The sequence below is a fragment of the Cupressus sempervirens genome, chromosome 1 (genome assembly GCF_028749045.1).
Source record: "Cupressus sempervirens isolate cs-2001-9-10 chromosome 1, ASM2874904v1, whole genome shotgun sequence".
Classification (NCBI taxonomy): domain Eukaryota; kingdom Viridiplantae; phylum Streptophyta; class Pinopsida; order Cupressales; family Cupressaceae; genus Cupressus; species Cupressus sempervirens.
This window is the reverse complement of record NC_143118.1, coordinates 590,420,201-590,445,369: the sequence shown is the minus strand read 5'-3', so window position 1 is coordinate 590,445,369 and position 25,169 is coordinate 590,420,201. Positions and strand designations below refer to the sequence as shown.

Below are 25,169 nucleotides of genomic sequence, written 5' to 3'. Positions count from 1 at the left end.
TTGAGATTGTGTGGGGATACTTAAGGGTCCGTGGTTGGGAGGTTAAGCCCGTGACAATGCTTCTACTCTCCACTAGATGCCAAGACTTACACAAAGCAGGGATATGTACCACATTCAATTTATCTTCTTTACACGGGTACTTTACTTTATGTATTCATTTCAGTTGAAGATGTGTGAGTAGGTTATTATTCTTAGATCAGTGACTCTCTTTCCTTATACTAGGATTCAGTTATTATGTTATAGTCGTTGATGTCTTTCATTTGAATGAGTAGAGTAGTTCTTATATGTAATAACCCCAACTAGTTATAACTTTGTCAAACACCAATTTTTTTTCTAATTCAATCATTTGACATTTCGTCAAACACTTTGCAAGCAAGCTCTAATACCATTGTAATATCCCCAACTAGTTATAACTTCGTCAAACACCAATTTCTTCTCTAGTTCAGTTGTTTGACATTTCATCAAACACTTTGCAAGCAAGCTCTAATACCACTATAATAACCCCAACCAATTATAACTTCGTCAAACACCAAATTCTTCTCTAATTCAGTTGTTTGACATTTTGTCAAACACTTTGCAAGCAAGCTCTGATACCAATGTAATAACCCCAACCAGTTATAACTTCATCAAACACCAAATTCTTCTCTAATTCAATTGTTTGACATTTCATCAAACACTTTGTAAGCAAGCCCTGATACCACTATAATATCCTGTTCAATTCTAATTTTATTTCCAAATTGCTAACTTGAGAATTTCGTCAAACACTTTGTGCACAAGGGATATATATAAATGTCAAACTTTAATTGATACGCTTGCAAAACTTCAAACAACCAACAATAAATGTTTTTTGTATTTTTTTTTTTAAACATAGAGCATTGACAATAAATGAGAAAATATGCATTTACATCAATAAGACATTAGGGCAACAAATTTTGATGTAAAACTCTTATATAAATCAGATTACAAATGATTTCTAAATTGTTACACATGCCCTAAGATATTCAAATCTATCCTCCATGCAATGCAAAATGAAATGGATAGGAACCTAGAAATTGCTCAAGAGAATCTGGATTTTTACTGTAGTGAGTTCCTATAGCAGCAACGACACCATAGCAAACTATTATAGCAAATCAATGTGGTGACGACACTATAGCAGTGTTATTGTAGCAAGTTACTGTAGGAGCGTTACTATAGCAGCGATACTATAGCAAGTTATTGTAGCGGCATTGTTGTAGCAGCGATACTGTAGTAAGTTACTGTAACAACATCCAACTTATTCCTTCAATCTTACTCCATGAATCTGGCCCTAGGCCACAAATTTGACACAATGAAAAGATTGATTTGTCTTCTCCAACAACTGCAGCCCCTTGAAGGGTCTTTCAACAATATGCTCGAATAGAACACCTATATGATGTCCTCTTAATACCAAATTCACTAGGTATTTCACCAACTCAAATGGAGGCACACAAAAGAACTCCGTTCTCTAGTGGCAAATGTTGAAACCCTTGGCCCCACACAACTCATCAAATGTAAATGACAATAATCGGATGACAAGAAAAGAACCTCTCATGCCCTTTTATTCTTTCCTTGTGGGAACTCACTTACTTTTCTCCCCAATGTGGGATAAAAGATAATCTTATATTTTCACTTTATTATAATATTATAATATTATAATATTATAATATGAAATTATGTCTCATCATAAAGTGCCAATCCCCAATAAAACCCTCTAACCATCATATTAGCATCCGAGGATCACAATAATAGGCTAATCCCTGAAATTCTGATGCTGGCAAAAATGGGGACATTACATTATAACTGTTTCATGTGAATATGAAGTACATTGTTCATTTCATTTATAATTAAATTATTATTTAGAAGTGGGAAAATTTAGCATGTTACAAAGACAAATGAAGGGTGGTGTCCTTTGGAAGAGAAGGATATGCAAGAAGTCAAGCAAGGAGGATGGAAGCCATCATTTAGGGATATCTTTATACATATGTTTTTTGTTTGTTTTTTTCCCTGAGTCCTATGGAGCAGAGAATGTGTTCTAACACCCTCAGAATGAAACCCCTCTAGGCCCAAAAATTAAACAATGAAGGCCCTTTTCTTTTCCTTGCAGAATTGGTAGACATAAAACCCTGACTCAGGCAGATTGGAAGTTAATTTCCAAAGGCATTTCAGTGTGGAGAACTGTTGCACACTACAAGTAACTCCATTATTCTATAAGAGAAAATATTTGACATAAATCTACGCCGATTCCTAAGTGTCCTAAACAATAAAAATCAAATTTAATGGCAACCATTAAGTTACTAATAACATAAGAAAATTCTTATTGATAATTGACTGTGCAATTTTTACTGAAAGATGGACATTATATTTATGGAAAAATAAGGAACAAATCAAAAACAGCAAAATACGTCACTGAGATCTGTTAAATATAGAAAACAGACAAACAGCAATTTATATTTTCTCTAATGATCTACCAAAAAGATTCTCTTTTAGATTATATTACTCAAATTTCTGTCATTAATTTCTGAGATATATCTGTGAGTAGATAATTTCAATATAAACAGACAATTTTGAATAGTTTCAACTTTACAAATAGTTATTAATAGATGACTGCTGATCTTTTATATTTAAATTTCTTTATTTGATATTATTAATGTCTCAAATAATCTGAAGCATTATTTGAGCCATGTTATCTCAATCCTCCTGAAGCTAATTTCAGGACTCCCTCTTAGCTGGGGAGGATTAGGTTAAGTTATAATAATTAAGGCTTAACATAAATATCACAATGAGTTTTAGGTATCACCTCATGTAATATAATCATTTTGGTTATATCTTCCACATGACATGTCCTTAGACATTTTCACACGTGATGTCCATCATAGTTGATTTAGAAAGGTACCTTTAGCGCATTTGCTTGAATACCACCATATGTGGTACACCGTAAAGAGTTTATAAATATCTACCATTATGTGCTTGGATACCACCCTGTGCACTATCCTCCATAATGGATTTATGGTATCTACCATTATGGTATGTCCTCAGGTATCAACACATGAGTTACCCACCATAATGGATTTGCTAAAGTTTACCTTTAGGGCATATTCTGATATTGTCGTATGCACTATCCACTTTAAAGGATTTTTTTTTTAAATTACCTTAAGGATGCATCCTTGGATATTGTCGTATTGACTATCCACCTTAAAGGATTTAAAAATTTACCTCTAGGGCATATCCTTGGATATCACCATATGTACTATCTACCTTAAAGGATTTGAAGATATTTACCATTATGTCCTTGGATACCACATCATCTATTATCCTCCATAATGGATTTACTACATCTACCATTATGGCATGTCCTCGGATATCACCAAATGTGCTACCTACCGTAATGGATTTCAAGACCTCCATATGAATATCCTTTACTTCATGAGTTATCAACCATCATTGTGAGATTGTTACCTCGCAAAGATATTCATTTTCACAAGTACAAAGAAATCAAGAATTTTCCATTAAATATTTGAGAATCAGTATACATACAATACATATGAAATAAATTTATCTTATTTACAGCTTCATTATCTACCATACCAAGTTTACCCCTAAAGTATTCAAACTTAATTCCTGAGAGAGGTTTGGTGAGAATGTTTGCTATTTGCTCTCTAGTACTGATGCATCTCAATTTAATGGCATTCCTTTCTACCATGTCTCTTACATTGTGATACTTGATCTCCATATGCTTTGTCTTGTAATTAATCATATGATTAACAAAAAGCTCTATACAACTTTAATTATCACAGTGAATGATTGTGAGCTCTAAGGTTCTCCAAATAATCCTGTAAAAAGCTTAGCTCAATATTTCCATCGGCAGCATGCTTGATTTTGAGGAGCCATTTAAATGAAAAAGTTGACTTTCCTTTTGGTCTAGGTACTATGTCCCAAACATTTTTTTTTTTATTGATTTGTACTCTTCATTCATTACATCTTTCGAAACTTATTGACTAGTGACTTCTTCAACACTAGTGGGTTCTGAGTCGATAATTTGACTCATTAATGTAACATAGTGATGCAGGAGCATCTTGGGTTGCCTTGTTATCCTGCTCGTTTTCGTTCAGTCTGCATGTAGATGCCGAGTTACTGTAGCTCTAATGAATGTCGAGTTACTGTAGCTCTAGTGGATGCCGAGTTACTGTAGCTCTAATGGATGCCTAGTTACTGTAGCAATCTAGTGTTGACCGAGTGTTACTTCATGTGCCGAGTTACCCAGTGAATGTCGAGTGACTCTTCATGTACCAAGTTTTCCTGTTTATGCCGAGTGTCAACATTTGGACATGATTTCTGCAAGCCGACTTGTGGGATTTATTTTGATCATGACATTTATGTTAGGATCTTTTCTCGAGATGTATCTAGACCGTTGTTGGGTCGACCTTCCTCTTATGTAAAGGATCTTTTCTCGAGATGTGTCTAGACCGTTGGTGGGTCGGCCTTCCTCTTATGTAATGTTCTAGAATGATCGGCAAGCCATTTTGGCAAGTGTATATAGATTGTTTAGACTTAGAGTTGAGGCAGTTTTTGAGGGGATTCTAGAGCAAAACGCGAAAGTTTGGAAAATATGTTGCATATGTACCTAGAGCTGCAAATTTGATGTTAGATCTTTGATCTTGAATATATTTTGTATCTAGTCGTAACCCAGAAGGCCTTACAGTTGGGCATGTATGCTAATTATTTGATGAATCAATGAGAGTTTTCTCTTCTCCCTCCTTTGGTTGTTGTTCCTGTGTTGTGTTTCCGCTGTGTTAACTCTTGCAGGTGGTTTGGGTAGCTAGGTGTGTCATTGGCCCTAGTTATTCACCCTCCCCCCTACATCAAGTGGTATCAGAGCTTGAGGTTCGTCCTTGTGGTGATTGGATAGTGTAGAACCCTAAGTGAATTGGGTTGTAGGGTTGCAGATTTGCGGATTTGACCTATAACTTGCAGAGGGTTACGATCTTGCAAGAACCTGATTTGTAAAGATGTTTCGAGGTAGAGGAAATGTTGATAATGCAATATTATATACATTGAGACAAATTGCAGTCAGATTAGACGCTATGGAAACAGCTCAGAGGAGAGAAGCACATCTAGATGATGTAAGTGATGATGAAGCAGTAGCACCAAACCCTAATCTGGAACCTGAAGAAGACCAAGATGAAGCAAGGTTGTTGAGAGTGTTGTCTAGGGCAAATTCAAAGCCTCTTGTAGAAGTTGTTCCTTATGATGGAAAATTGGATACCAATGTTATGTTGAATTGGATCTCTGATATTGAGTTCTTTGAGTATGAAAACACTCTTGTTAATAGGATGGTGAAAATTGTTGTTACAAGGTTAAAGGGTCATGCCTCACTGTGGTGGAAGCATTTGCAAACTGATAGACAGAGGAGAGGAAAGGAAAATATCAGAACCTGGCCAAAGATGGTAAACAAAGTAAAGAACAAATTCTTTCTTGCTGATTACCAAGTTAGCTTGTTGAGAAAGATGCAAAATTTGAGGCAAAGAGACATGAGTGTGAAGGAGTATACTAAGGAATTCTACAGGTTGGACATCAGATCTGGACATATGGATGATGATGTTGAAAAAATTGCAAGGTACATAAATGGATTGAGATTTGGAATACAAGATGAAATAAGTTTTGTTAAGTTGGAAAGTGTAGAAGAAGCATAGCAATATGCCTTGAAGGCTAAGGAGATCTTGACAAAGAAGCATGAACAAAGACAAAGAGGTAGAGGTGGTAAATTCCAGCGAGTCAGAGGTAGATCTTATGGTGAAGGTGGCAAATCTCACAATTTTGTGCAAGATAAAGGCAAATCTGAATGGATGAGTGATGATAGAAACAAGACTGAATGGAAAGGTGGTAATTCTTACCGAAGAGATATTAATTCTTACTGAGGAAGAGGTAATTCTTATTCTAGAAGTGGTTTTCATGGTAATCGTTTCAGATGTGGTAAAAAGGGACATAGATCTTTTGAATGTAGATCCTCTGACAGTGGACAACGTAACAGAAATGATGTGATTCAAGGAGATGATGAGGGTTGCCCAAGTGGACCTGAGGTTAGAAAAAATCTGATGGTGAGAAGAACCTTATGTAATAAGGGAAGTGATGAAAAACCTGTTTTAAGGAGAAGTCTTTTCAAGACAAGATGTAAGATGGCTAGAAAATGTTGCAAAGTGATCATTGACAATGGAAGTTTTACAAATTTGGCATTAGAAGAGCTGGTTACAAAGTTGCAATTGCAGAGGCTGAACCATCCTAAACCCTATAATGTTTCATGTATCAAAGATGAGCATAAAATATTGGTAAGTGAGCAATACCTTGTGAAGTTCAAGATTGGACATTACTTTGATGAAGTTTTGTGTGATATTATGCCTATGGATTGTTGTCATATTCAGTTGGGTAGACCTTGACAATATGATAGATATGTTATGCATGATGGAAGATTGAATCAATATACTCTTTGAGTGAATGGGAAGAAACAAATGTTGCTACCTTTAATTGAAAGTCCAGATGAGGTTACTTGTACTACTGTAAAAATTTGCATGGTTAATGGGAAATAATTTGAAAAGGAAATAAAAAAGAATCAAGTTTGTTTTGTTATAATTCCAAGGAGACCGAGTTGTGTCAATAGTAACCAAGTGCCAAAAAATAGTGTTAACCGAGTGCCAGTCAGTGGTGACCAAGTGACAACTGGTAGTATTGACCAAGTACCAAAAGAAATTGCAGAATTGTTGAATGAGTATAAAGAGATTGTTGCAGAGGATATACCTGATGGTTTACCTCCAATGAGACATATAAGTCATTGTATGGATCTGATTCATGGAGCTAGTTTGCCGAACAAAGCACCATATAGATTGACACCTACAGAGAATGAAGAACTCAATAGACAAGTGCATGAGTTGTTGCAGAAAGGTTTGATCAGAGAAAGCTTGAGTCCATCTGCTGAACTTGTTGTATTAGCACCTTAAAAGAATGGAGAATGGAGAACGTGTACTGATTCCAGAGCTATTCGCAAGATCACAGTGAAATATAGGTTTCCTATGTTGAGGATGGATAACATAATGGATTGTTTAAGTGGAGCAAAGTATTTTACCAAGATTGATTTGAAGAGTGGCTATCATTAGATCAGAATTAGAGAAGGTGATGAATGGAAGACTGCTTTCAAGACAAAAGATGGTTTGTATGAATGGTTGGTTATGCCTTTTGGTTTGACTAATGCACCTAATACTTTCATGAGGTTAATGAATGAAGTTCTAAAAAGATTCTTGGATAAGTTTGTGATTGTTTAATTGGATGATATTCTGATATTCAGTAAGGCTAAGGAAGAACATCTTGAGCATGTTAGACAAGTATTACAGAGGCTGAAAGAGAAGAAGTTGATGATTAATCTAAAAAAGTGTTCTTTTATGCAAGAAGAAATTGTGTATTTGGGATTTGTTATTTCAGTTGATGGTTTGAAGATGGATGCTGAGAAGGTAAAAGCAATTTTGGAATGGCCTACACCTAAGAATGTGGGTGAGGTAAGATCATTTCATGGTTTGGCTAGTTTTTACAGGAAGTTTATAAGAAATTTCAGTTCTTTTTATAATGCTATGACTGAGACAATGAGAGGAGATAAAAAGGAATTCAAGTGGATACATGGAGTTGATAAGAGTTTTGAGACTTTGAATCAAAAGGTTGTTGAGTTACCTGTATTGGCTTTGCTTGATTTCAATAAGGTATTTCAAGTTGAATGTGATGCAAGTGGTAGTGCAATAGGAGATGTATTAAGTCATAAAGGTAAGCTTGTTGCTTTCTTTAGTGAAAAGTTGAATGATGCTAAGAGTAAATATTTTGTGTATGATCAAGAGTTTTATGCTATTGTTCAAGCATTGAAGAAGTGGAGACATTATTTGATTCCTAAGAAGTTTGTGTTGTATACTGATCATAAAGCTTTACAATACTTGGGAAGTCAACATAAATTGAATCAGAGACATATGAAGTGGGTTGAGTACTTGCAGAGTTTCACATGTGATTAAGCAGAAGAGTGGAGTTACTAACACAGTTGTTGATGCATTGAGTAGAAGACGTTCTTTATTGACTGAGATGAAGGTTGAAGTTCTTAATTTTGATGAAGTGAAAGAGTTGTATGATGCTGATCCCGATTTTTCTAAGGTGTGGAGAGAGTGCAGAGCACCAAATCTGACAGATCACATTAGCAAGTATAATGAATATTTCATTCAAGAAGGTATGTTGTTCAAAGGTATTCAGTTGTGTATTCCTAGAAGTTCTATGAGGCTGAATTTGATTAAGGAAAAGCATTGTGGTGGATTGGCTAGACATTTTGGAGTTGATAAAACATTGAGTTTGTTGAAGGATAAGTATTATTGGCCACAAATGTATAAGGATGTTCAAAAATTTGTGAAGAGTTGTGGAGTTTGTCAAGTTGCAAAAGGAGTAAGTGAAAGTACTGGTTTGTATACACCTATTACTATTCCTGAGAAAACTTGGAGTGACATTAGTATAGATTTTGTTCTTGGACTACTTAAGACAATGAAGGGGTATGATTGTATATTTGTTAAATGGCTCATTTCATACGATGTAAGAAGACATTAGATGCTGAGCATATTGTGAAACTTTTCTTTAAAGAGATTGTGAGATTGCATGGATTATCAAGAAGTATTATTTCTGACAGAGACAGTAAGTTTGTTGGTTATTTTTTAAAGACTTTGTGGAAGAAGATGGGTACTGAGTTGAAGTTTAGTTCTACATTCCATCCACAGACAGATGGACAGACAGAGGTTGTGAATAGAAGCTTGGGTAATTTGTTGAGATGTTTAGTTGGAGATAAGTCAAGTAATTGAGAAATAGTGTTGGCACAAGCTAAGTTTGCATATAACAATACTATGAATAGAAGTACAGGGAAAACACCTTTTGAGATTGTTATTGGAATATAGCCTAGAGGTATATCAGATTTGAGAAATGCTGCTAGTGAAGAAAAGAGAAGCTCTGCAGGAAAAGAATTTGTTGATTTTATGGAGTCTTTGCATAAGGAAGTGAAGTTAAAAGTTAGAACAAAGTAATCAGAAGTATAAGGAGAATGTTGATAAGTCTAGAAGACATCATGATTTTGAAATTGGTGATGAGGTGATGGTTCATTTAAAGAAAGGAAGATTTCTTGTTGGAACATATAGTAAGCTGAAGATGAAGAAATTTAGACCTTGTAAGATCTTGAAGAAGTTTGACAGTGGTAATGCTTATAAAATTGAGTTACCTAATGACATGGATATATCTCCTATATTCATTATTGTTGATTTGCATAAGTATCATGAGTCAGAGGATAAAGTTATTGTATTAGAAGATTATCCTAAAAAGCAGATTGAAGAAGTTGAATAGATATTGGATCAAAGAGTTGGCAAGAGCACAAGAGGAAAAGATTACTATGAATATTTGGTGAAGTGGAAGAACAGGCCTATTGAAGATGCTTCATGAATTTCTCAATCTGAGTTGGATTCAACTCAGATTGTGACATCTCAATGATTCAGCAGAATCATTTCTTTCAACCCCGGTTGTCTGATGCAGGAGCATCCTGGGTTGCCTTGTTATCCTGCTCATTTTTGTTCATTCTGCATGTGGATGCCGAGTTACTATAGCTCTAATGAATGCCGAGTTACTGTAGCTCTAGTGGATACCGAGTTACTATAGCTCTAATGGAAGCCGAGTTACTGTAGCAATCTAGTGTTGACCGAGTGTTCATGTGCCGAGTTACCCAATGTATGCCGAGTGACTCTTCATGTGCCGAGTTTTCCTGTTTATGCCGAGTGTCAGCATTTGGACGTGATTTTTGCGAGCCGACTTGTGGGATTTATTTCGATCACGACATTTATGTTAGGATCTTTTCTTGGGATGTGTCCAGACCGTTGTTGGGTCAACCTTCCTCTTATGTAATGTTCTAGAATGATATGTAAGCCATTTTGGCAAGTATATATAGAGTGTTTAGGCTTAGAGTTAGGGCAGTTTTTTAGGGGATTCTGAAGCAGAACACGAAGTTTGGAAAGTTTGTTGCATATGTATCTAGAGCTGCGAATTTGATATTGGATCTTTGATCTTGAATATATTTTGTATTTGGTCATAACCCAAAAGGCCTTACAACTAGGCATGTATGCTGATTATTTGATGAATCAATAAGAGTTTTCTCTTCTCCCTCCTTTGGTTGTTGTTCTATGTGTTGTGTTTCCATTGTGTTAACTCTTGCAAGGTGGTTTGGGTAGATGGGTGTGCCATTGGCCCTAGTTATTCACCCTCCCCCCTACGTCACATGGCTAGAAACTTGGGTGGTTTCTTACTTTCCTCTTATGTCCCTTTAGGTGCTATAAAATTGCCAGCCTCTTAAATTGTTTTTCTTGCTCATAAAGGTCTTTTCCGGTTTACAACAATGTCTCTAGGTTAATCAATAGGATCTAATGGGTCAATCGTCTTCTTTAGGTTCATGGTTCTCCATCTGAATCTTAGAAGTATGATCTTCTTCCATGTTTTGTGAAGAATCTTGATTTTCATCTTCTATCTCAAAAGTGCATTTGGATTTTCTAGAGGCAATATCTTCTTCAAATGTCACATCTTTACTTAATTCAATTGTTCTTTATTCTGGTATGTATATTTTGTAGGTTTTTGATGTTTCACCATATCCAAGAAATATTCCCTTCTTACATGAAGGTTCTAACTTAATCCTCTTGGTTTTGGGTATGTGTACGTGAAATGCACATCCAAAGATTCTGAGATGACTTGCATCTAGTTTCTTTCCTGTGAATGCTTCCTCGGGTGTTTTGTTATCCAAAATTCAATAAGGACTTCTATTCTAAATATAAACAACAATTCTGGAAGCATCTGCCTAAAATGAAGTTAGAAGATTTTGATCATGAATCATGGCTCTGGTTGCTTCTACCATAGTTCTATATTTTCTTTCCGTTACACCATTCTATTGAGGATTATAGGGGACACAAAAGTCCCTGTTAATCCCAGCATCAATGTGGTGATTTTGAAAATTGTTGAGGTTTACTCTCCTCTGTTATCAATTCTCAATATTTTGATCCTCTTTTCAGATAGATGCTCAACTAGAGCTTTGAACTCCTTGAGTCTCATAAGTACTTCATCAGATTTTTTATTTTTAAGAAAATAGATCCAGGTCTTTCTAGAGTAATCATCAACAAAGATAATATAATACTAAAAAGCACTGAAAGAAGCAGTGGACATTGGACCACACAAATCTAAATGAATGAGTTCTAAAATACATTTAGATGTGTTTTCACTATTGTGATAGTAACCTTTAGTGCTCTTACCTAATGCACATTCTTTGCAAGTTCCTTTATGCTCATGAGTAAGTTTTGGTACACCGGTAACTATATTTTCCATGACGGGCAGTGCACAAAAATGTAAGCAACCCAATCTTCTATGCCAAATTTCACAAGTGTTTGATGGATTGTGGATTAATGCTTGAGTAGGGATTGTACAAAGTTTATAAAAATGACCATGGCGAACTCCAATAAATTTAGGTATCTTGATATTTGAGTTCTTTGGCCATACAAGAACTTGGCCATCAGTAAATACAATACGATATCCTTCATCTTCCAAGGCTAAGGAAGAGACAAGATTTCGTCTGACTCCTAGAAAAAATAATACATTGATTTAATTGCAGGGAAATTCCTGAGTTTAATTTAGGAGAGGAGGTACCAACTCATTCAACAGAACAACTAGAGTCATCTCCAATGATCACTTGATCAAATGAATTACTTCGTAAACACTCCTTCAAATGTCCTCTAAATCCGGTAATATGTCGAGATGCACCAATATCGATTATCCAAGTGCTATGACCAGTGGGTACATGACTTGAAAGGGCTGAGTAGAATAAGAAACCATCTGAATCCTTTTATGTAACAGTTTCGCCAACTTCAGTAATAGAAGCTTGGAACTTAGATTTATATCGACAATGATTTGAACAGTAACCTTATTTTTTGCAGTTAAATCATTTGACTTTCCTTGATTCCTTTCTTCTTTTAAATGGAGAGTCATTGTGAAATTCATTGTCTTTCGTCCTCTTGAATTTATTTTTCTTCTTTGAAGATTTTAATGTTAGTGCATGAGTTTCTACATTAGTAGAGCCTCTGTTGATTCAACTTGGGAAATTTTGATCTTATACTAATTCCTTGGACAAAAGATTCTCAAGAGTTCAAAATTCCATTTAGAGCTACTACTGACAATTCTTTGCCATCAACAATATGACCAATGGCAAAGGTTGGCCTCTAAGTCCTGAGATTTTCATAAACTAAGAAATTATTTATTCCCCTTTAACCATTTTGATATGATGTAATGTTTGTTTCAATGGAAGTGTTCTGCTTGAATTGTTAATTTCATACATGTGCTCAAGTTTCATGAATATTCTCTAGCAGTCTTAAGATTTACAATGATTGGCACAATGTGATCATTTACGGATTCTACAATCATCCTCTTTGCTTTAGTGCTATTTTTTTTTTCAATCCGATAATTCTGATTCATTTGTGGGTGAAGCACTATTTTCTAAAAGAAAACTATCCAAGTCATTTTCTTCTAAAGCCAGCACTATTCTAAACTTCGAAGCTGTGAAGTTTGAGGCACCTTCTAGCCTATCCTCAACCTTCACTCCATTCACCATCTTGACAGTAGAGAACTAGAAGTGGAGATGAGATCAAGTATCTGAATTGCTCAAGTAATATGTCTGATTATGATCTTTTAGGCCTTCTCTGATATCATGTTAAATATAGAAAACAGACAAACAGCAATTTATATTTTCACTAATGATATACTCAAAAGGTTGTCTCTTAGATTATATTACTCATATTTCTGTCTTTAATTTCTGAGATATATCTGTGAGTAGATAATTTCAATATAAATAGATAATTCTGAATACTGTCATCTTTAAATAGTTATTAATAATGACTCCTGATCTTTTGTAATACTCAGAATGATCGATGATGATCAGATAAATATTGTAAATTCCAAGATTGAGATCTGAAATATCGATATGTATTAATATCCACGTACAGTCACCATGAACCATCATAACTCGGCAGAAATATAATGAGGACAATAACAAATGGCTGTCGGTGGGTTATGGGCAGAACTAAATGGTAACTAAACCCCTACATGAGAATTTGACTTTGGTCGATAATATTAGAAGACCATGCCGAAACATATATTACACTATATTTATATGTTATAATGAAAAATATATATGTATATATATATTTATATTTCTTTGTGTAATATTATTAATGTCTCATTATTTGAGTCATTATCTCAATCGTCCTGAAGCTAATTTCAACAAGATCCTTGTAGCTGGTCCTCAATAAAGGAATCCTTTAGAGTCCCCGTATCCAATTTAGATACATGCCTGATATGGCCCGGGTACATGGTGAATATTACACACATGTCTGCCCAAAAAAGTTTAATTTTCCAACTGTGCCAAATACTATGTGATTTGATTCTTTTAAAATTTGACATAAATCTTCCCAAATTTAACTTAACAAACATCATCCATGCACTTTTTAAAAATGTTATAAACACCAAATGAGAAAGACAGATGAAATATATTTTCTCTTTCAGTGACCCACTTTTTTGGGTTATCTTCCAATGCAACTCTACTATTTTGCATATTGTAAAGTGTTAAATTAACTTATAACTATATATCTTTATATGAAGCATATATGTGTCTATATGGGTTTTGAAGCAATAAAAATCTGCTCTAATAACTTAGAAAATTGTGTTATATACATGTGTACGCATTTTTTTATTAACACTCTATCCAGCCATATCCATATTGAGGATCTTAAAAAATGACAGCATCCATGTCCGATACTATATCTGTATTTGTCCCCATCTCTGTGTCCATGCAACTTTTTCTTTAGACCCCTCAAATACATCCACATGCACCACAGTGAAATATATGATTGCCGGTGGTGGGAACTTGTGAGCATTATTTATCTTAGCTTCCCAAATAATACAAAGCGCCAAAATTCATTTAGATGGAAATGTGTTTGACTATGAGTCTGCCAGAGAGTAAAGAACTAACAGAAGACGTTAACTTGTACAATTCACTTCATGTCACAAATTGGTATGACCTCACATACTGGGAAAATTGAATGACAACAAAGACTAAACTGGACATTAATAAATGATAAAACAACACCAAATACATGTGATAGCCACCAAAATTGTTACAAACTCTTACATTATTGTAGTAGAATAAATAGATTAATCGTTGCAAACTACTGCCATACATAGCATCTGTAAATGAGCAATGAAAACTGCATTGCTTATTACATGTATGAAGTACCAAACACTAAACCACAGACACCAAGTGACATTAACTCTCTGCCTCCACTTCATCTATGTAACATGCATCAATGGAAAATCTCATTTTAAGATTGTTTGGTAACTCAAATTTAACATCCTTATATATCCATTCCAATAGGTATGGATGAAGATGACAATATGCCTTCAGTACAAAAAAGTTTACCAAAACCTCAAAAATTGAATTAGCTGGAAAAAAACAGAATCGAAGTGTTATCACCTTTCGTCTTTTTTGTTTCAATATTTTACAATTGCCTCTTCCTCACTGGATTATTTACTGCTCATCAACTTTTTGCAGAGTGGCAAGTATTATTTCTCAATTCTCGTCTACTCCCAAACTTTTATCTATCATATCCCCTATATCCATAACTAAATATCCATAACTAACATTCTTGACCTGCTCCTTAGGCAGTTTCCTAGATGGAACTTCGGTCATTGCACTTATGCCTGCTGGGCTCATTTCTTTTGCTATGTTCATTCCAACCCTTATTGTGTAAGGGCCAGTTAATGATCTTGTTGCACTCATTATACCTATTATTTCTTGTCAACGGCTCATATGTTAGACACGGCATGTTGATTGTACTTCTTAGGTTATTTTCACTTGCACAGTTCCTTATGAGTGATTCACAGTATTGGACACCCAAAACCATATGTAAATTTAGTTTTTATGATTACTAGATTATACTAACAATTTCTACAAGCTTTTGACTATGGGGATTGCTTATATTGAATGTTGATGAGATGCGGTTATGTTATATTATGATAATAGAAAGGCTTATATTATTAGTTAACGGTTATCTGTTTGTAATCTATTGTAAATATTAGAATGTTTCTAATATTAGTTAGTTGTAGTTATCTGTTAGCTTTCTTTAGCTTTCTTTTAGCTAGAATAATATATTTCTATTCTTTACAATTGTTTCCTTAGGAAACATCGCTTTATTCTTTTGTATATATAGACCTCTGGGTCTCTGTTAATAGCAAACAAGTATTTTACCAATTACTTTGTATTATGGTATCAGAGCTACTTCTTTAAAAAAATCAAAAATCATAATTTCTTTTCTGAAATTATCAGACCCTATTTTCGAAATTATTTTTCTAAAATATTTGCTTCGAACTAGGGTTTGTCTGAGAATATTGACGATCAATATTCAGTTTTTTTTTTTTTTTTCCGGCCATTTTTTTAAAAATGTGACTGTTTTTTGGGCATTTTCCTCCATTTTTTCTGCACATCTACGGCTGGGAGCAACGCCAATGGTTTCTTAGAACCTTGAATAACATATTCGTGCCCAAAAACTCTATTTTTTGTTGTAGATTCACCATTGATTTCAAGCTTTTTTGAACCCAAGACTTTTGTGTTCAAAACTCTAATTTTTGGGCTCAAAAAAAAAATTTGATTACAAATTCTTGATGGGTTTTTCGAGAGCTCAACTAGGATGTCGTCCAATTTTTTTGAGTGCCTCGATTTTTGGTTCCTCAGTTTTTGAGCCAATGGATCCAAAAACCGATGACATATTCTTCTGGGTTTTTCAAGCTCTCTTTTGTGTCACCTTTCAAATTTTTTGGGTCTTCCATTTTTTTGCCTCAAAGAATGTGCCTTCACAGATTTACACGCTTTTTCATTGAAAAACGTGCTATGGCATTATTGACTAATATTTTGCTCAAGAGCAATTCCAAATTCAATAGTCAGAATTATGGCACCTGGAAGCAGCGGATAATAGCATTTTTTGAATATCGGAATACCAATCAAATTGTTCTGGGTGTTGCACAACGTTTGACTGCCCCTGGTGCTGATCAGGATACATGGTTTTTGAATAATCAGGAAGCAGTAATGCTTCTCAAATTATCCATAGCTGATGATCAACTCTCTCAAATTCCATTTGGCAAGATAGTTGCCAAGATATGGGAACATCTCAAAAATCTTCATGAGACTTCTGACAAATGCAGAGCTTTCTTCTTGAAGAACACTCTGTTTTCTATTATCATGGATGAGCGAACATCACTCCAGGTTCACCTGAATAGGATTCAGAATATCCATGATCAGTTGCTTGCCATTGGTCACAAGATGGAGGAAGAGGACATTGTGGTTATCCCTCTCCAGAGTTTACCAAAGTCCTACAAGCATTTTATCAAGACTCTCAACATCACGTCTTCTGGTGTTGATCTGAAGTTCACTGATCTCTGTACACTTCTACTTCACCGAGATGGGTGGAAACAACAATTCAGTAGCAATTGCAGCTCCACCTCCACAGAGCAAGTCTTTGCTGCTAAATCCTTTTAGAAGGATAAAGGCAAATCTCAGTAGAAGTCCTCTGCTCAAGCTTCAGAAGGCTCTCGAAAGAAGAACATTCAATGCAACTATTGCCACAAGTTTGGTCACATGAAGGTTGAATGTCGGAAACGCTTAGCACCCCAATCTAAGCAATTAGGTTCGCAGCCCATAGTGAACAGTGCAGAGCACACTAAGCAGACAAAAACTGCCTTTTACGCCTTCATGGCTAAAAGACCTGCACATCATGTGAAATCGTCTGCCTGGTACATTGATTCAGGTGCCTCTTGTCATTTCACCCACTATAGAGACTGGTTCACTGACTTCCAGCCTTACTCAAATTTTGTTATTTTTGGTGGCGGAGAAGAGTACACCGTTGCCGGTAAAGGCAACATTCAGATTCAGTCTGCTGGGAGGAATCTCATTTTCCTTGATGTGTACTACGTTCCAGTGATAGAACTAGATCTACTCTCAGTCAGTCAGTTACTACGACATTCTCCACACTTGGATGTCATCTTCAGTTCACGTCAGTGCACCATCACTAATAGGGTGACTCAGTCAATTGTTGCAATAGGTCTTGACGATCATGGTCTTTTCCGACTTACTGATTTTGGTGATTCTCAGGACTTAACTATGGCTGCTTGGCGGTCTTTTGTTAGCACATGTTGGCATCAGCAGTATGGGCACTTACAGCTTGCTCGAAAAAGAGCTTGTCCTCGATTTGCCAAAGATTCAAACTTAGCACCTTGGAGTTTGTGATGCATGTCAGGCTAGGAAGCAACATCGCACACCTTTCCCCAATGGCGATTCATGGCAAGCTTCTTAGGTACTTCAGCTTGTTCATGCCGATATTTGTGGCCCTACGACCACTCCTATACTTGGGTCCAAGTATTTTTTGTTGTTTGTTGATGATTTCAGTAAAAAAATTTGGGTCTGTTTTCTTAAAAAGAAATCAAATGCATTTCTTGTATGTCAGAAGTTCAAAGCTTCAGCTGAAAAAGAGTCTGGGAAATCTACTATTACACTTAAATCAAACAATGGGGAGGAATTTTGTTCTAATGAATTCTCTAGCTTCTTGGGTACTCGTGGCATCAAATGCCAATTAACAACACCCCACACACCACAACAAAATAGTGTCATTGAATGTCAGAACAGAACAATCATAGACATGGCTCGATCCATGCTCGCACACAAACATGTTCCAAAGCAGTTCTAGAAAGAAGCAGTTAACACTACAGTTTATCTTTTGAATCAATCACCCACTGTGGCAGTGAAAGGTAAAACTCTGGAAGAGGCTTGGTCAAGTCGCAAGCCCAGAATCAGTCACTTGAAGGTTTTTGGCTCCCTTACTTTTGTTTGGATCCCTGATGTGTCACGCACCGAGTTGGATGCCAAGAGTAAAAAAACTTAGGCTTGTTGGATACAGTAGTCTTCACCAAGCCTACCACTTAATTGACACTAACACATCTCGTCTCCTGTACAGTCGTGATGTAGTCTTTGATGAGCAGCAAGGACCATTCATGCTTGTTTCCCCTGTTCCATATCCAGTAGACCAGCCTATGAAGGCTCATCATTTGGGAGTTAGGCTTCCATTAGGTCCACTTGATGGGAAGGACCGAGTTGGATGCCAAGAGTAAAAAAACTTAGGCTTGTTGGATACAGTAGTCTTCACCAAGCCTACCACTTAATTGACACTAACACATCTCGTCTCCTGTACAGTCGTGATGTAGTCTTTGATGAGCAGCAAGGACCATTCATGCTTGTTTCCCCTGTTCCATATCCAGTAGACCAGCCTATGAAGGCTCATCATTTGGGAGTTAGGCTTCCATTAGGTCCACTTGATGGGAAGGCTCCAATAGCTCTTGCAGCTCCAGTTATACCAGTGATCCCTGTAAAGACATGTCCAACCTCTCCTACAGGATCACCTAGATTTTTAGATGCTTCACCTGAGTTTGATCCAAATTCTTTAGATGAGGAACCTAATCATAGAGCATCTCTCGATACTAATGTTGGGCATTCTCCTCTCCAGCCTAAGTGGTGGGCTAAGACACTTGTTGATCTTTGTAATGATGAGCTCATTAATGAGATAATTGCTCGGAAAAAGAGCAAATCTACAGTCTATTAACTTTGCTCTCATGGCCAACATTCATAGTGTGTTTGAACAAACATATTCCGAGGCTAAAGAAATTCTAGAGTGGGAACAAACCATGACATCTAAACGCTAGAGCTTACTGAGGAGTAACACTTGGATCCTTTCTAATCTTCCACCAGGTAAGAAACTCATTAGTTGTAAATGGGTTTACAAAATCAAATACAAATCTGATAGTACTTTGGATAATTACAAAGCTCGTTTAGTTGTGAAGGGCTTTTCTCAGCGTCAGGGCATTGATTATGAAGAGACCTTTGCTCCTGTTGCAAAGAAGAGCACAATCAGATTAGTCCTAGCCATGGCAACACAGTTTGGCTGGAAGGTCCATCAAATGGATGTCAAGAGTGCTTTCTTCAATGGTGATCTCCACGAAGAGGTCTACATGAATGCAACCTCTTGGTTTCAAAGTTGTCGGTAAAGAATATCAAGTTCTCAGATTAGTGAAAGCTCTCTATGGCTTGAAGCAGGCTTCTCGGGCATGACACATGAAAATTGATAAGTAACTCAGTGATCAAGGCTTCCAGAAGAGTTCTTCAGACTCAAATTTGTAAATCAAGACTACTGACAGTGACATCATCCTTCTGGTTATTTATGTGGATGATTTTATCATCACTGGCAGTTCGGCATTTTTGATTCAGGGAATCAAACAAAATTTATGCCAGTCTTTTGATATGACTGATCTTGGGCTCATGCATTATTGTCTAAGTATTGAGGTTTGGCAACAATCTTCTAGTATATTCATCTCTCAGTCCAAATATGTTTGGGCTCTGTTAGACAAATTTCATATGTACAATTGCAAGCCTGCATCTACTCCCATGGATAAAGGTCTCAAGTTATCAACCAAGTCTGATTCTCCTCCCATTGATGATACATACAAGCACCTAGTAAGCAACCTCATCTACCTCTCTACTACTAGGCTTGATATCAGCTTCGCAGTCAACTACATCTTACACTTTATGACAGCTCCCAAGGCTGATCATTGAATGGCAGCAAAGTGTGTGCTTCGTTATGTGAAGGGCACTTTAGATTATGGACTACTTTACACTCAAAGTTCTAATTCTAAACTCAATGGGTTTGCAGATTCAGATTGGGCAAAATCTGTTGATAATAAAATGTCAACTTTTATATACCTATTCAATATGGGATGAGGTGTCGTCACATGGACCAATAAGAAGCAGCATGTAGTTTCTCTCTCCTCTACAAAGGCCAAATACAAAGGGACAATCAAGGCAGGTTGTGAAGTTGTTTGCCTTCGTCAGATGCTTGGGGATATGCAGATGTCACCAACAGGACTGATCACTTTGTTTGTTGATAACAAAGGCATTATCAAGTTAGCACGAAACCAAGTCTTCCATGAATGAACCAAGCATGTGGATGTTCACTATCAGTACATATGACAACTGGTTGAAGGCGGAACGATAGACCTGCAGTATGTTCCTACCAAGGACCAAACTGTAGACATTCTTACCAAGCCTCTTGGTCCTAATAAGTTTGTCAAATTCAGAGGACAACTTGGTGTTGTGGATAGATTAACCATTAAGGGAGAGTATTATGATAAAAGAAAAGCTTATATTATTAGTTAATGGTTATCTATTTGTAATTTATTGTAAATATTAGAATATTTTTAATATTAGTTAGTTGTAGTTATCTGTTAGCTTTCTTTAGCTTTCTTTTAGCTATAATCGAATATTTTTATTCTTTACAATCGCTTCCTAAGGAAACATAGCTTTATTCTTTTGTATATATGCACCTCTCAGTCTCTGTTAATAACAAACAAGTATTTTACTAATTACTTCGAAATATGTTAATTATCATGTTCCTCCACCAGCAATTGTTGTGCATGCACATGTCAGGGCTTTTGATAATTGTATGCTTCCTAAGTACTTTGATTACATGATATGTATTTAAGCAAAAGAAGTTAAAAACCTTCTGTTAGACCTCTTGTGCTCTTGCGACTCTTAAGTTGGATTGGTTAATACTTAATTCTGTCACATGTTATAATTACTTAAATACATGTTATTAAATGTTAATTATATGACTTGGTAAGCTATTTTTAGACTTGCAGACAAAGTTAATGACACTTGGAAAATGATCTCCATCTTGTTGTCAATCTAATTACTATTATCACTAATTTAATTAGTATCATATGCAGTGTTGATGTATACTAACTTTAATAGATGATTAGATTATAAATGGTTTGATTCCCATGCTTATCCATTAATTATAAAATTATTATGGGCCGAATTGCATTTAGTCTTTATCGTGTTTTTTGTGAATCTTTGCCATGTACCTGATATAAAATAGACATTAATCTTCAGACAATCATGTCCCTAACATAAAATAGACATTACTCATGCGAAAATCGCATTATTTAAGACCTCGTGATTTTCTCAAGACAAACTATACCCTGGCATACACAAGATGGTTGGTTCGCCTAAAGATCAGTGGAAGAGTAATAATCCTTGGCAAATCAATATGGGGTCGGTAGAAATTAAAAGTAACTAAGGCCGATCCATTAATAATAAGCAGCAGTTATCGGCCAATCCATAATAAGCAGTGGTTGATTAAATTAGTAATATAGCCAACTTCCACAAAGCATAATCTAAGAATTGATCATGAAGAGATGCAATGTAATCAAGTTAACAAAAGGTGCGATTTGGAGGAGGTGCGATTAGAATATTGGAGAGATGTTGTGGGATGAAACATGCGTCTTCTGCTCCAAGAGAGAATATATAAAAAGGTCAAGGATCAACTCCAAGAGAGCATGGAGCCAAGCAGCAGAAAATTATAAATATTGAGCAGAGAAAGGAAGATCAAGTGCAACAAAATATGAAGAATGACTCAGACCTATATCAGTTATAGAAACTAAAGTGTTAATGTTATATTATATGATGAAGGGTTTAAAGGCAGATCTGGAGTGATAATCTAAAAATTTGCCTGGCAGGAGATTTTGCTCAAAATAAATCTGAGTGTAAATTATAGCGGACCTTTGAAGCAGATATACGACACAGACTTATGAGCAGATATACAGATGTGACAGCCTTTTGAGCAGAATTTATGGACTATGGTAGCAATCAAGTCAGAGTTGCGTCTATAAAATTGCCAATACCATACTACAACAATAATCAACCAAATGAGGGAAGGAAAGGAAATGCAAGGAGGGGGAACAGAGAGGCCTCACTTCATATGCCACCTCATGAGATTGTTTAAGGACTGCATGAAGCCAAGGGGGACAGACATTCCACTCTTGGGTCTCTAGGATCGAGTTAAGGGCACCCTATTGCAATCTTCCCTCCAAGCCTCTATGGGTTAGTTATTATGGTAACTATGAAAGGAATCTCAAATCACAAGAGGAGAGAAGGATAGTATGATGAAGGGGTGGGGTACAGTGTACAAGCTCTGCTAGATATGCTACACCATGAGTATAGCTACAACTGCAAGGCCAACGGGAGCATAGTTTCTACTCTTGGGCCTAGGGCCAGGGATAATTAGACCACCTAATCATGTCCTTCCTATTTCAACAAGATCTCCAATCAGAAGAGGAGAGAAGGATACCGTGATGGAGGGGAATGGTGTACAAGCTCCAGTAGGTACACCACCTCATGAGCATGGTTAGAACTGCATGAGGCAAAGGGGGACAGAGTTTACACTCTTGGGCCTAGGGCCTATCTCAACCCTCATTATGGTTGAGCCCACAAGAATTATGTGCTGTTAGTATTTCTCTATTAACCCTAGAAAATGGATGTATTACACATATTATGATCATATAATTATCATCTAACTTGGTTGCAAGTTCGAAGACAGACTTATTTCATCTTATTCCTAGGTTAGAGTTATATATCTAACTATATTGTGCTCCTTGTTTCATTTGGATTTGTGAATTTGGGGCAAAGTATAGGGTGATCCAAAAGAAGATATTACATTGAGCAATGTATCGCAATGTTACTTCAGCTATATATTTTTAAGTAGATGCATTTGATATGCAAATTGAGTGTGCAAGGCACAAGTTTAGACAAACAAAAAACAAGGACTCCACATCATGTCTCCCTCAATGCCTTGAAAGAGACCTTTCACCATGTGACTAATCCCATCAAATTTCACCACTTAAACCTAGCCTTCCATGAGAAGGACTGCTATATTTTAATTTTGCATTGTCTAAGCTTTATAAACCTCACCCCATGCATGAGATGTGAATGAACTTGCATTTTTTTCTTGATTGCAATTGTTTAATATGTTTGAGGCCCACAAGGCCCCCCCCTTCTCATTGGAATTTTGAATGATTTATTTTTGTGGGTTTCAAATTCTCTAGAAAATTTGTTTTTTTTCTCTTTTCTAGTTAATTTTAGATCCTCCAGAATAGCAAGTAGGATTGGAATGAGTTTAGGAACACCTTGGATGTCCACAGAGATGTGCAATAGCATGTGGGGTAGAGTGAAGTGACCTCTAATCCTTCAGATGTCACTTTCTTGCCTCCATTTTATGTTAACAGTTTGTGTACAATCTAATCCTTTCTTGGAAGCAAGCACATAGTTTTGTAAGAACATTCATTTTGTTTTGGAAGAAATTCTAGAATGTTTTGGAGTTTGGGAATGCCATATAGATCCACTTCATTAGTTGACTGTGAGTAGCATGGCACCCTTGTTTATGTGTGAACCCTTGGCCTTTGAGGGGAATCAAATGTTCTTTTTTCTTGCTTTAGATTTTGGAATTACCCTTTTCATCTTGGTTTCATTGGATTCTTGAGAAGAGTTTGGAAGAAAGACAAAATTTTAACCGCTGGGCGATTCGGACCGTGCATACACTAGAAGCGGCAAATATTGAAAATAACCTATTTACATCAAATAAAAATTTAAATGTGGCTCAATTATACAACACAGTAGCTTACGACATAAACTAACAAAATCAGATTAATCCGGAAAATGAAAATAACCTCGGTATGGGAGCTTGAACTAGGCGGTCTTCCTCAACTTTGTAGTCATGTTGATGCGTGTCGTGCCAGACATCATCTTGGGAAGCAAGAAAATAAAACCACCGGCACGTCTGCCTGAGGGAGCAAAGCTCCCTGGCATTCAAAAACCTCAGAATGTGCATCCACAATTCATTTGGAATCCTGTAGACAGAGGTTCCAATCCCGGGCTTGTCCGCCGCTCCAAAACATTTTTTAATAGATTGGAAAGAGGAGGAAGGGCCATCGACCGTGTTTCCAATGTGCCTGCTAACAGCGGCGCCTTTACGTATGTCGATTCCCCACCCGGGAAACTGGAAAGTCAGAAGTGATTCTCTGTGAGGGTTAATAATACTGTCATTCTGCGTTGCTTGAGCTGGTTGAATTGAAGATGGTTGTGGAATGAAAGTGGCTGCAACCTTTTCCAATTCGTTGTCCATTTCTTCTTCATCCTCGTCCTCATCCCTCTCCCTCGCAGTAGCAATGATCTCCATGGTGTTCTCGGCTGCTGTTACTGGTAATTCTGTTGAATTCACTTTTCTGGATTATTGTTTGCAAATCACAGAGCCGTTCCAATAATGGAGGTAATAGGAGCTGCAAGAGGTACTAAACAGCTTCCGCAGGTCTTATTTTTGTCGAGCACAGGCTTCATGTTCAGAATAAACTCAGAATAAACTTATGTTCCGGCTATTTGTTTTTTTCCTAGTCTAAGGCTGGGGTCTTATGGGCACCCACTTGCTTAAAAATAGAGCATGTCAGGTTGAGCTTTTTTAGGAACATTTAAAGGGGAGCGGTCTCATGGGTATGACATTTAAATTTGCTTTAAAAAATTAGTTCGTAAATTGAAAGAAATATTAAAAATATAAATTGTTGTTTTTAGAATTTTTGGTAAGATGATTTCAATTTGGAGGGAAAATGAAAGGTAGGTTCTTGAAGTGGCAGAATTCTTCCCTAAACAGGAGGGGCTATTTTCAGACCCCTTTTTGCATCCGCTCAACTAAAAAGTAGGGGCTCCTAGTTAATAGGAAAAGATTCAAAATTAAGCTTTAGCCCCCCTCCAAAATATTATCATGGAACCTCCAGCACCTTAAATATAGAGCGCAAGGCCCTCCCATGGGACCCCAAGGTAAGGCTCTATAAAGGGAAGATAATTATGCCACGGTTCAAATTCTATAGATGTAAGCTTGTTGATTTATAAAATTTATGGGTTTATTTGTTTGATTGTGGAAGCCTTAAAAAAAAAGGACAAATTTTAGGAGTCTATTTTCATAAGATTTCAATTTGAAGGGGTTTTTTTTTTTAAGAGGGTTTGAATCAAATTGATAAGGGCTAGGAAATAATTATTTTGTTTTTATTTTATTATTAGTACTTGTATTAAAAGAAAGTATAATGGTTGTATTGATAATAAT

The 25,169-nt window shown here is 36.3% G+C and overlaps 1 protein-coding gene across 1 annotated transcript in view; it reads right to left on the bottom strand.

The window, feature by feature from the left end:
- The window catches only part of LOC149578801 (uncharacterized), a 120,553-nt gene extending 96,064 nt beyond the window's left edge, over positions 1 to 24,489 (bottom strand). The window contains exon 1 of the mRNA XM_089831680.1: positions 23,746 to 24,489. Coding sequence (XP_089687806.1) covers positions 23,746 to 24,254 — 509 coding nt within the window. The 5' untranslated portion in view covers positions 24,255 to 24,489. The remainder of the gene's footprint in view (positions 1 to 23,745) is intronic.
- Between the last annotated feature and the right edge of the window lie 680 nt (positions 24,490 to 25,169).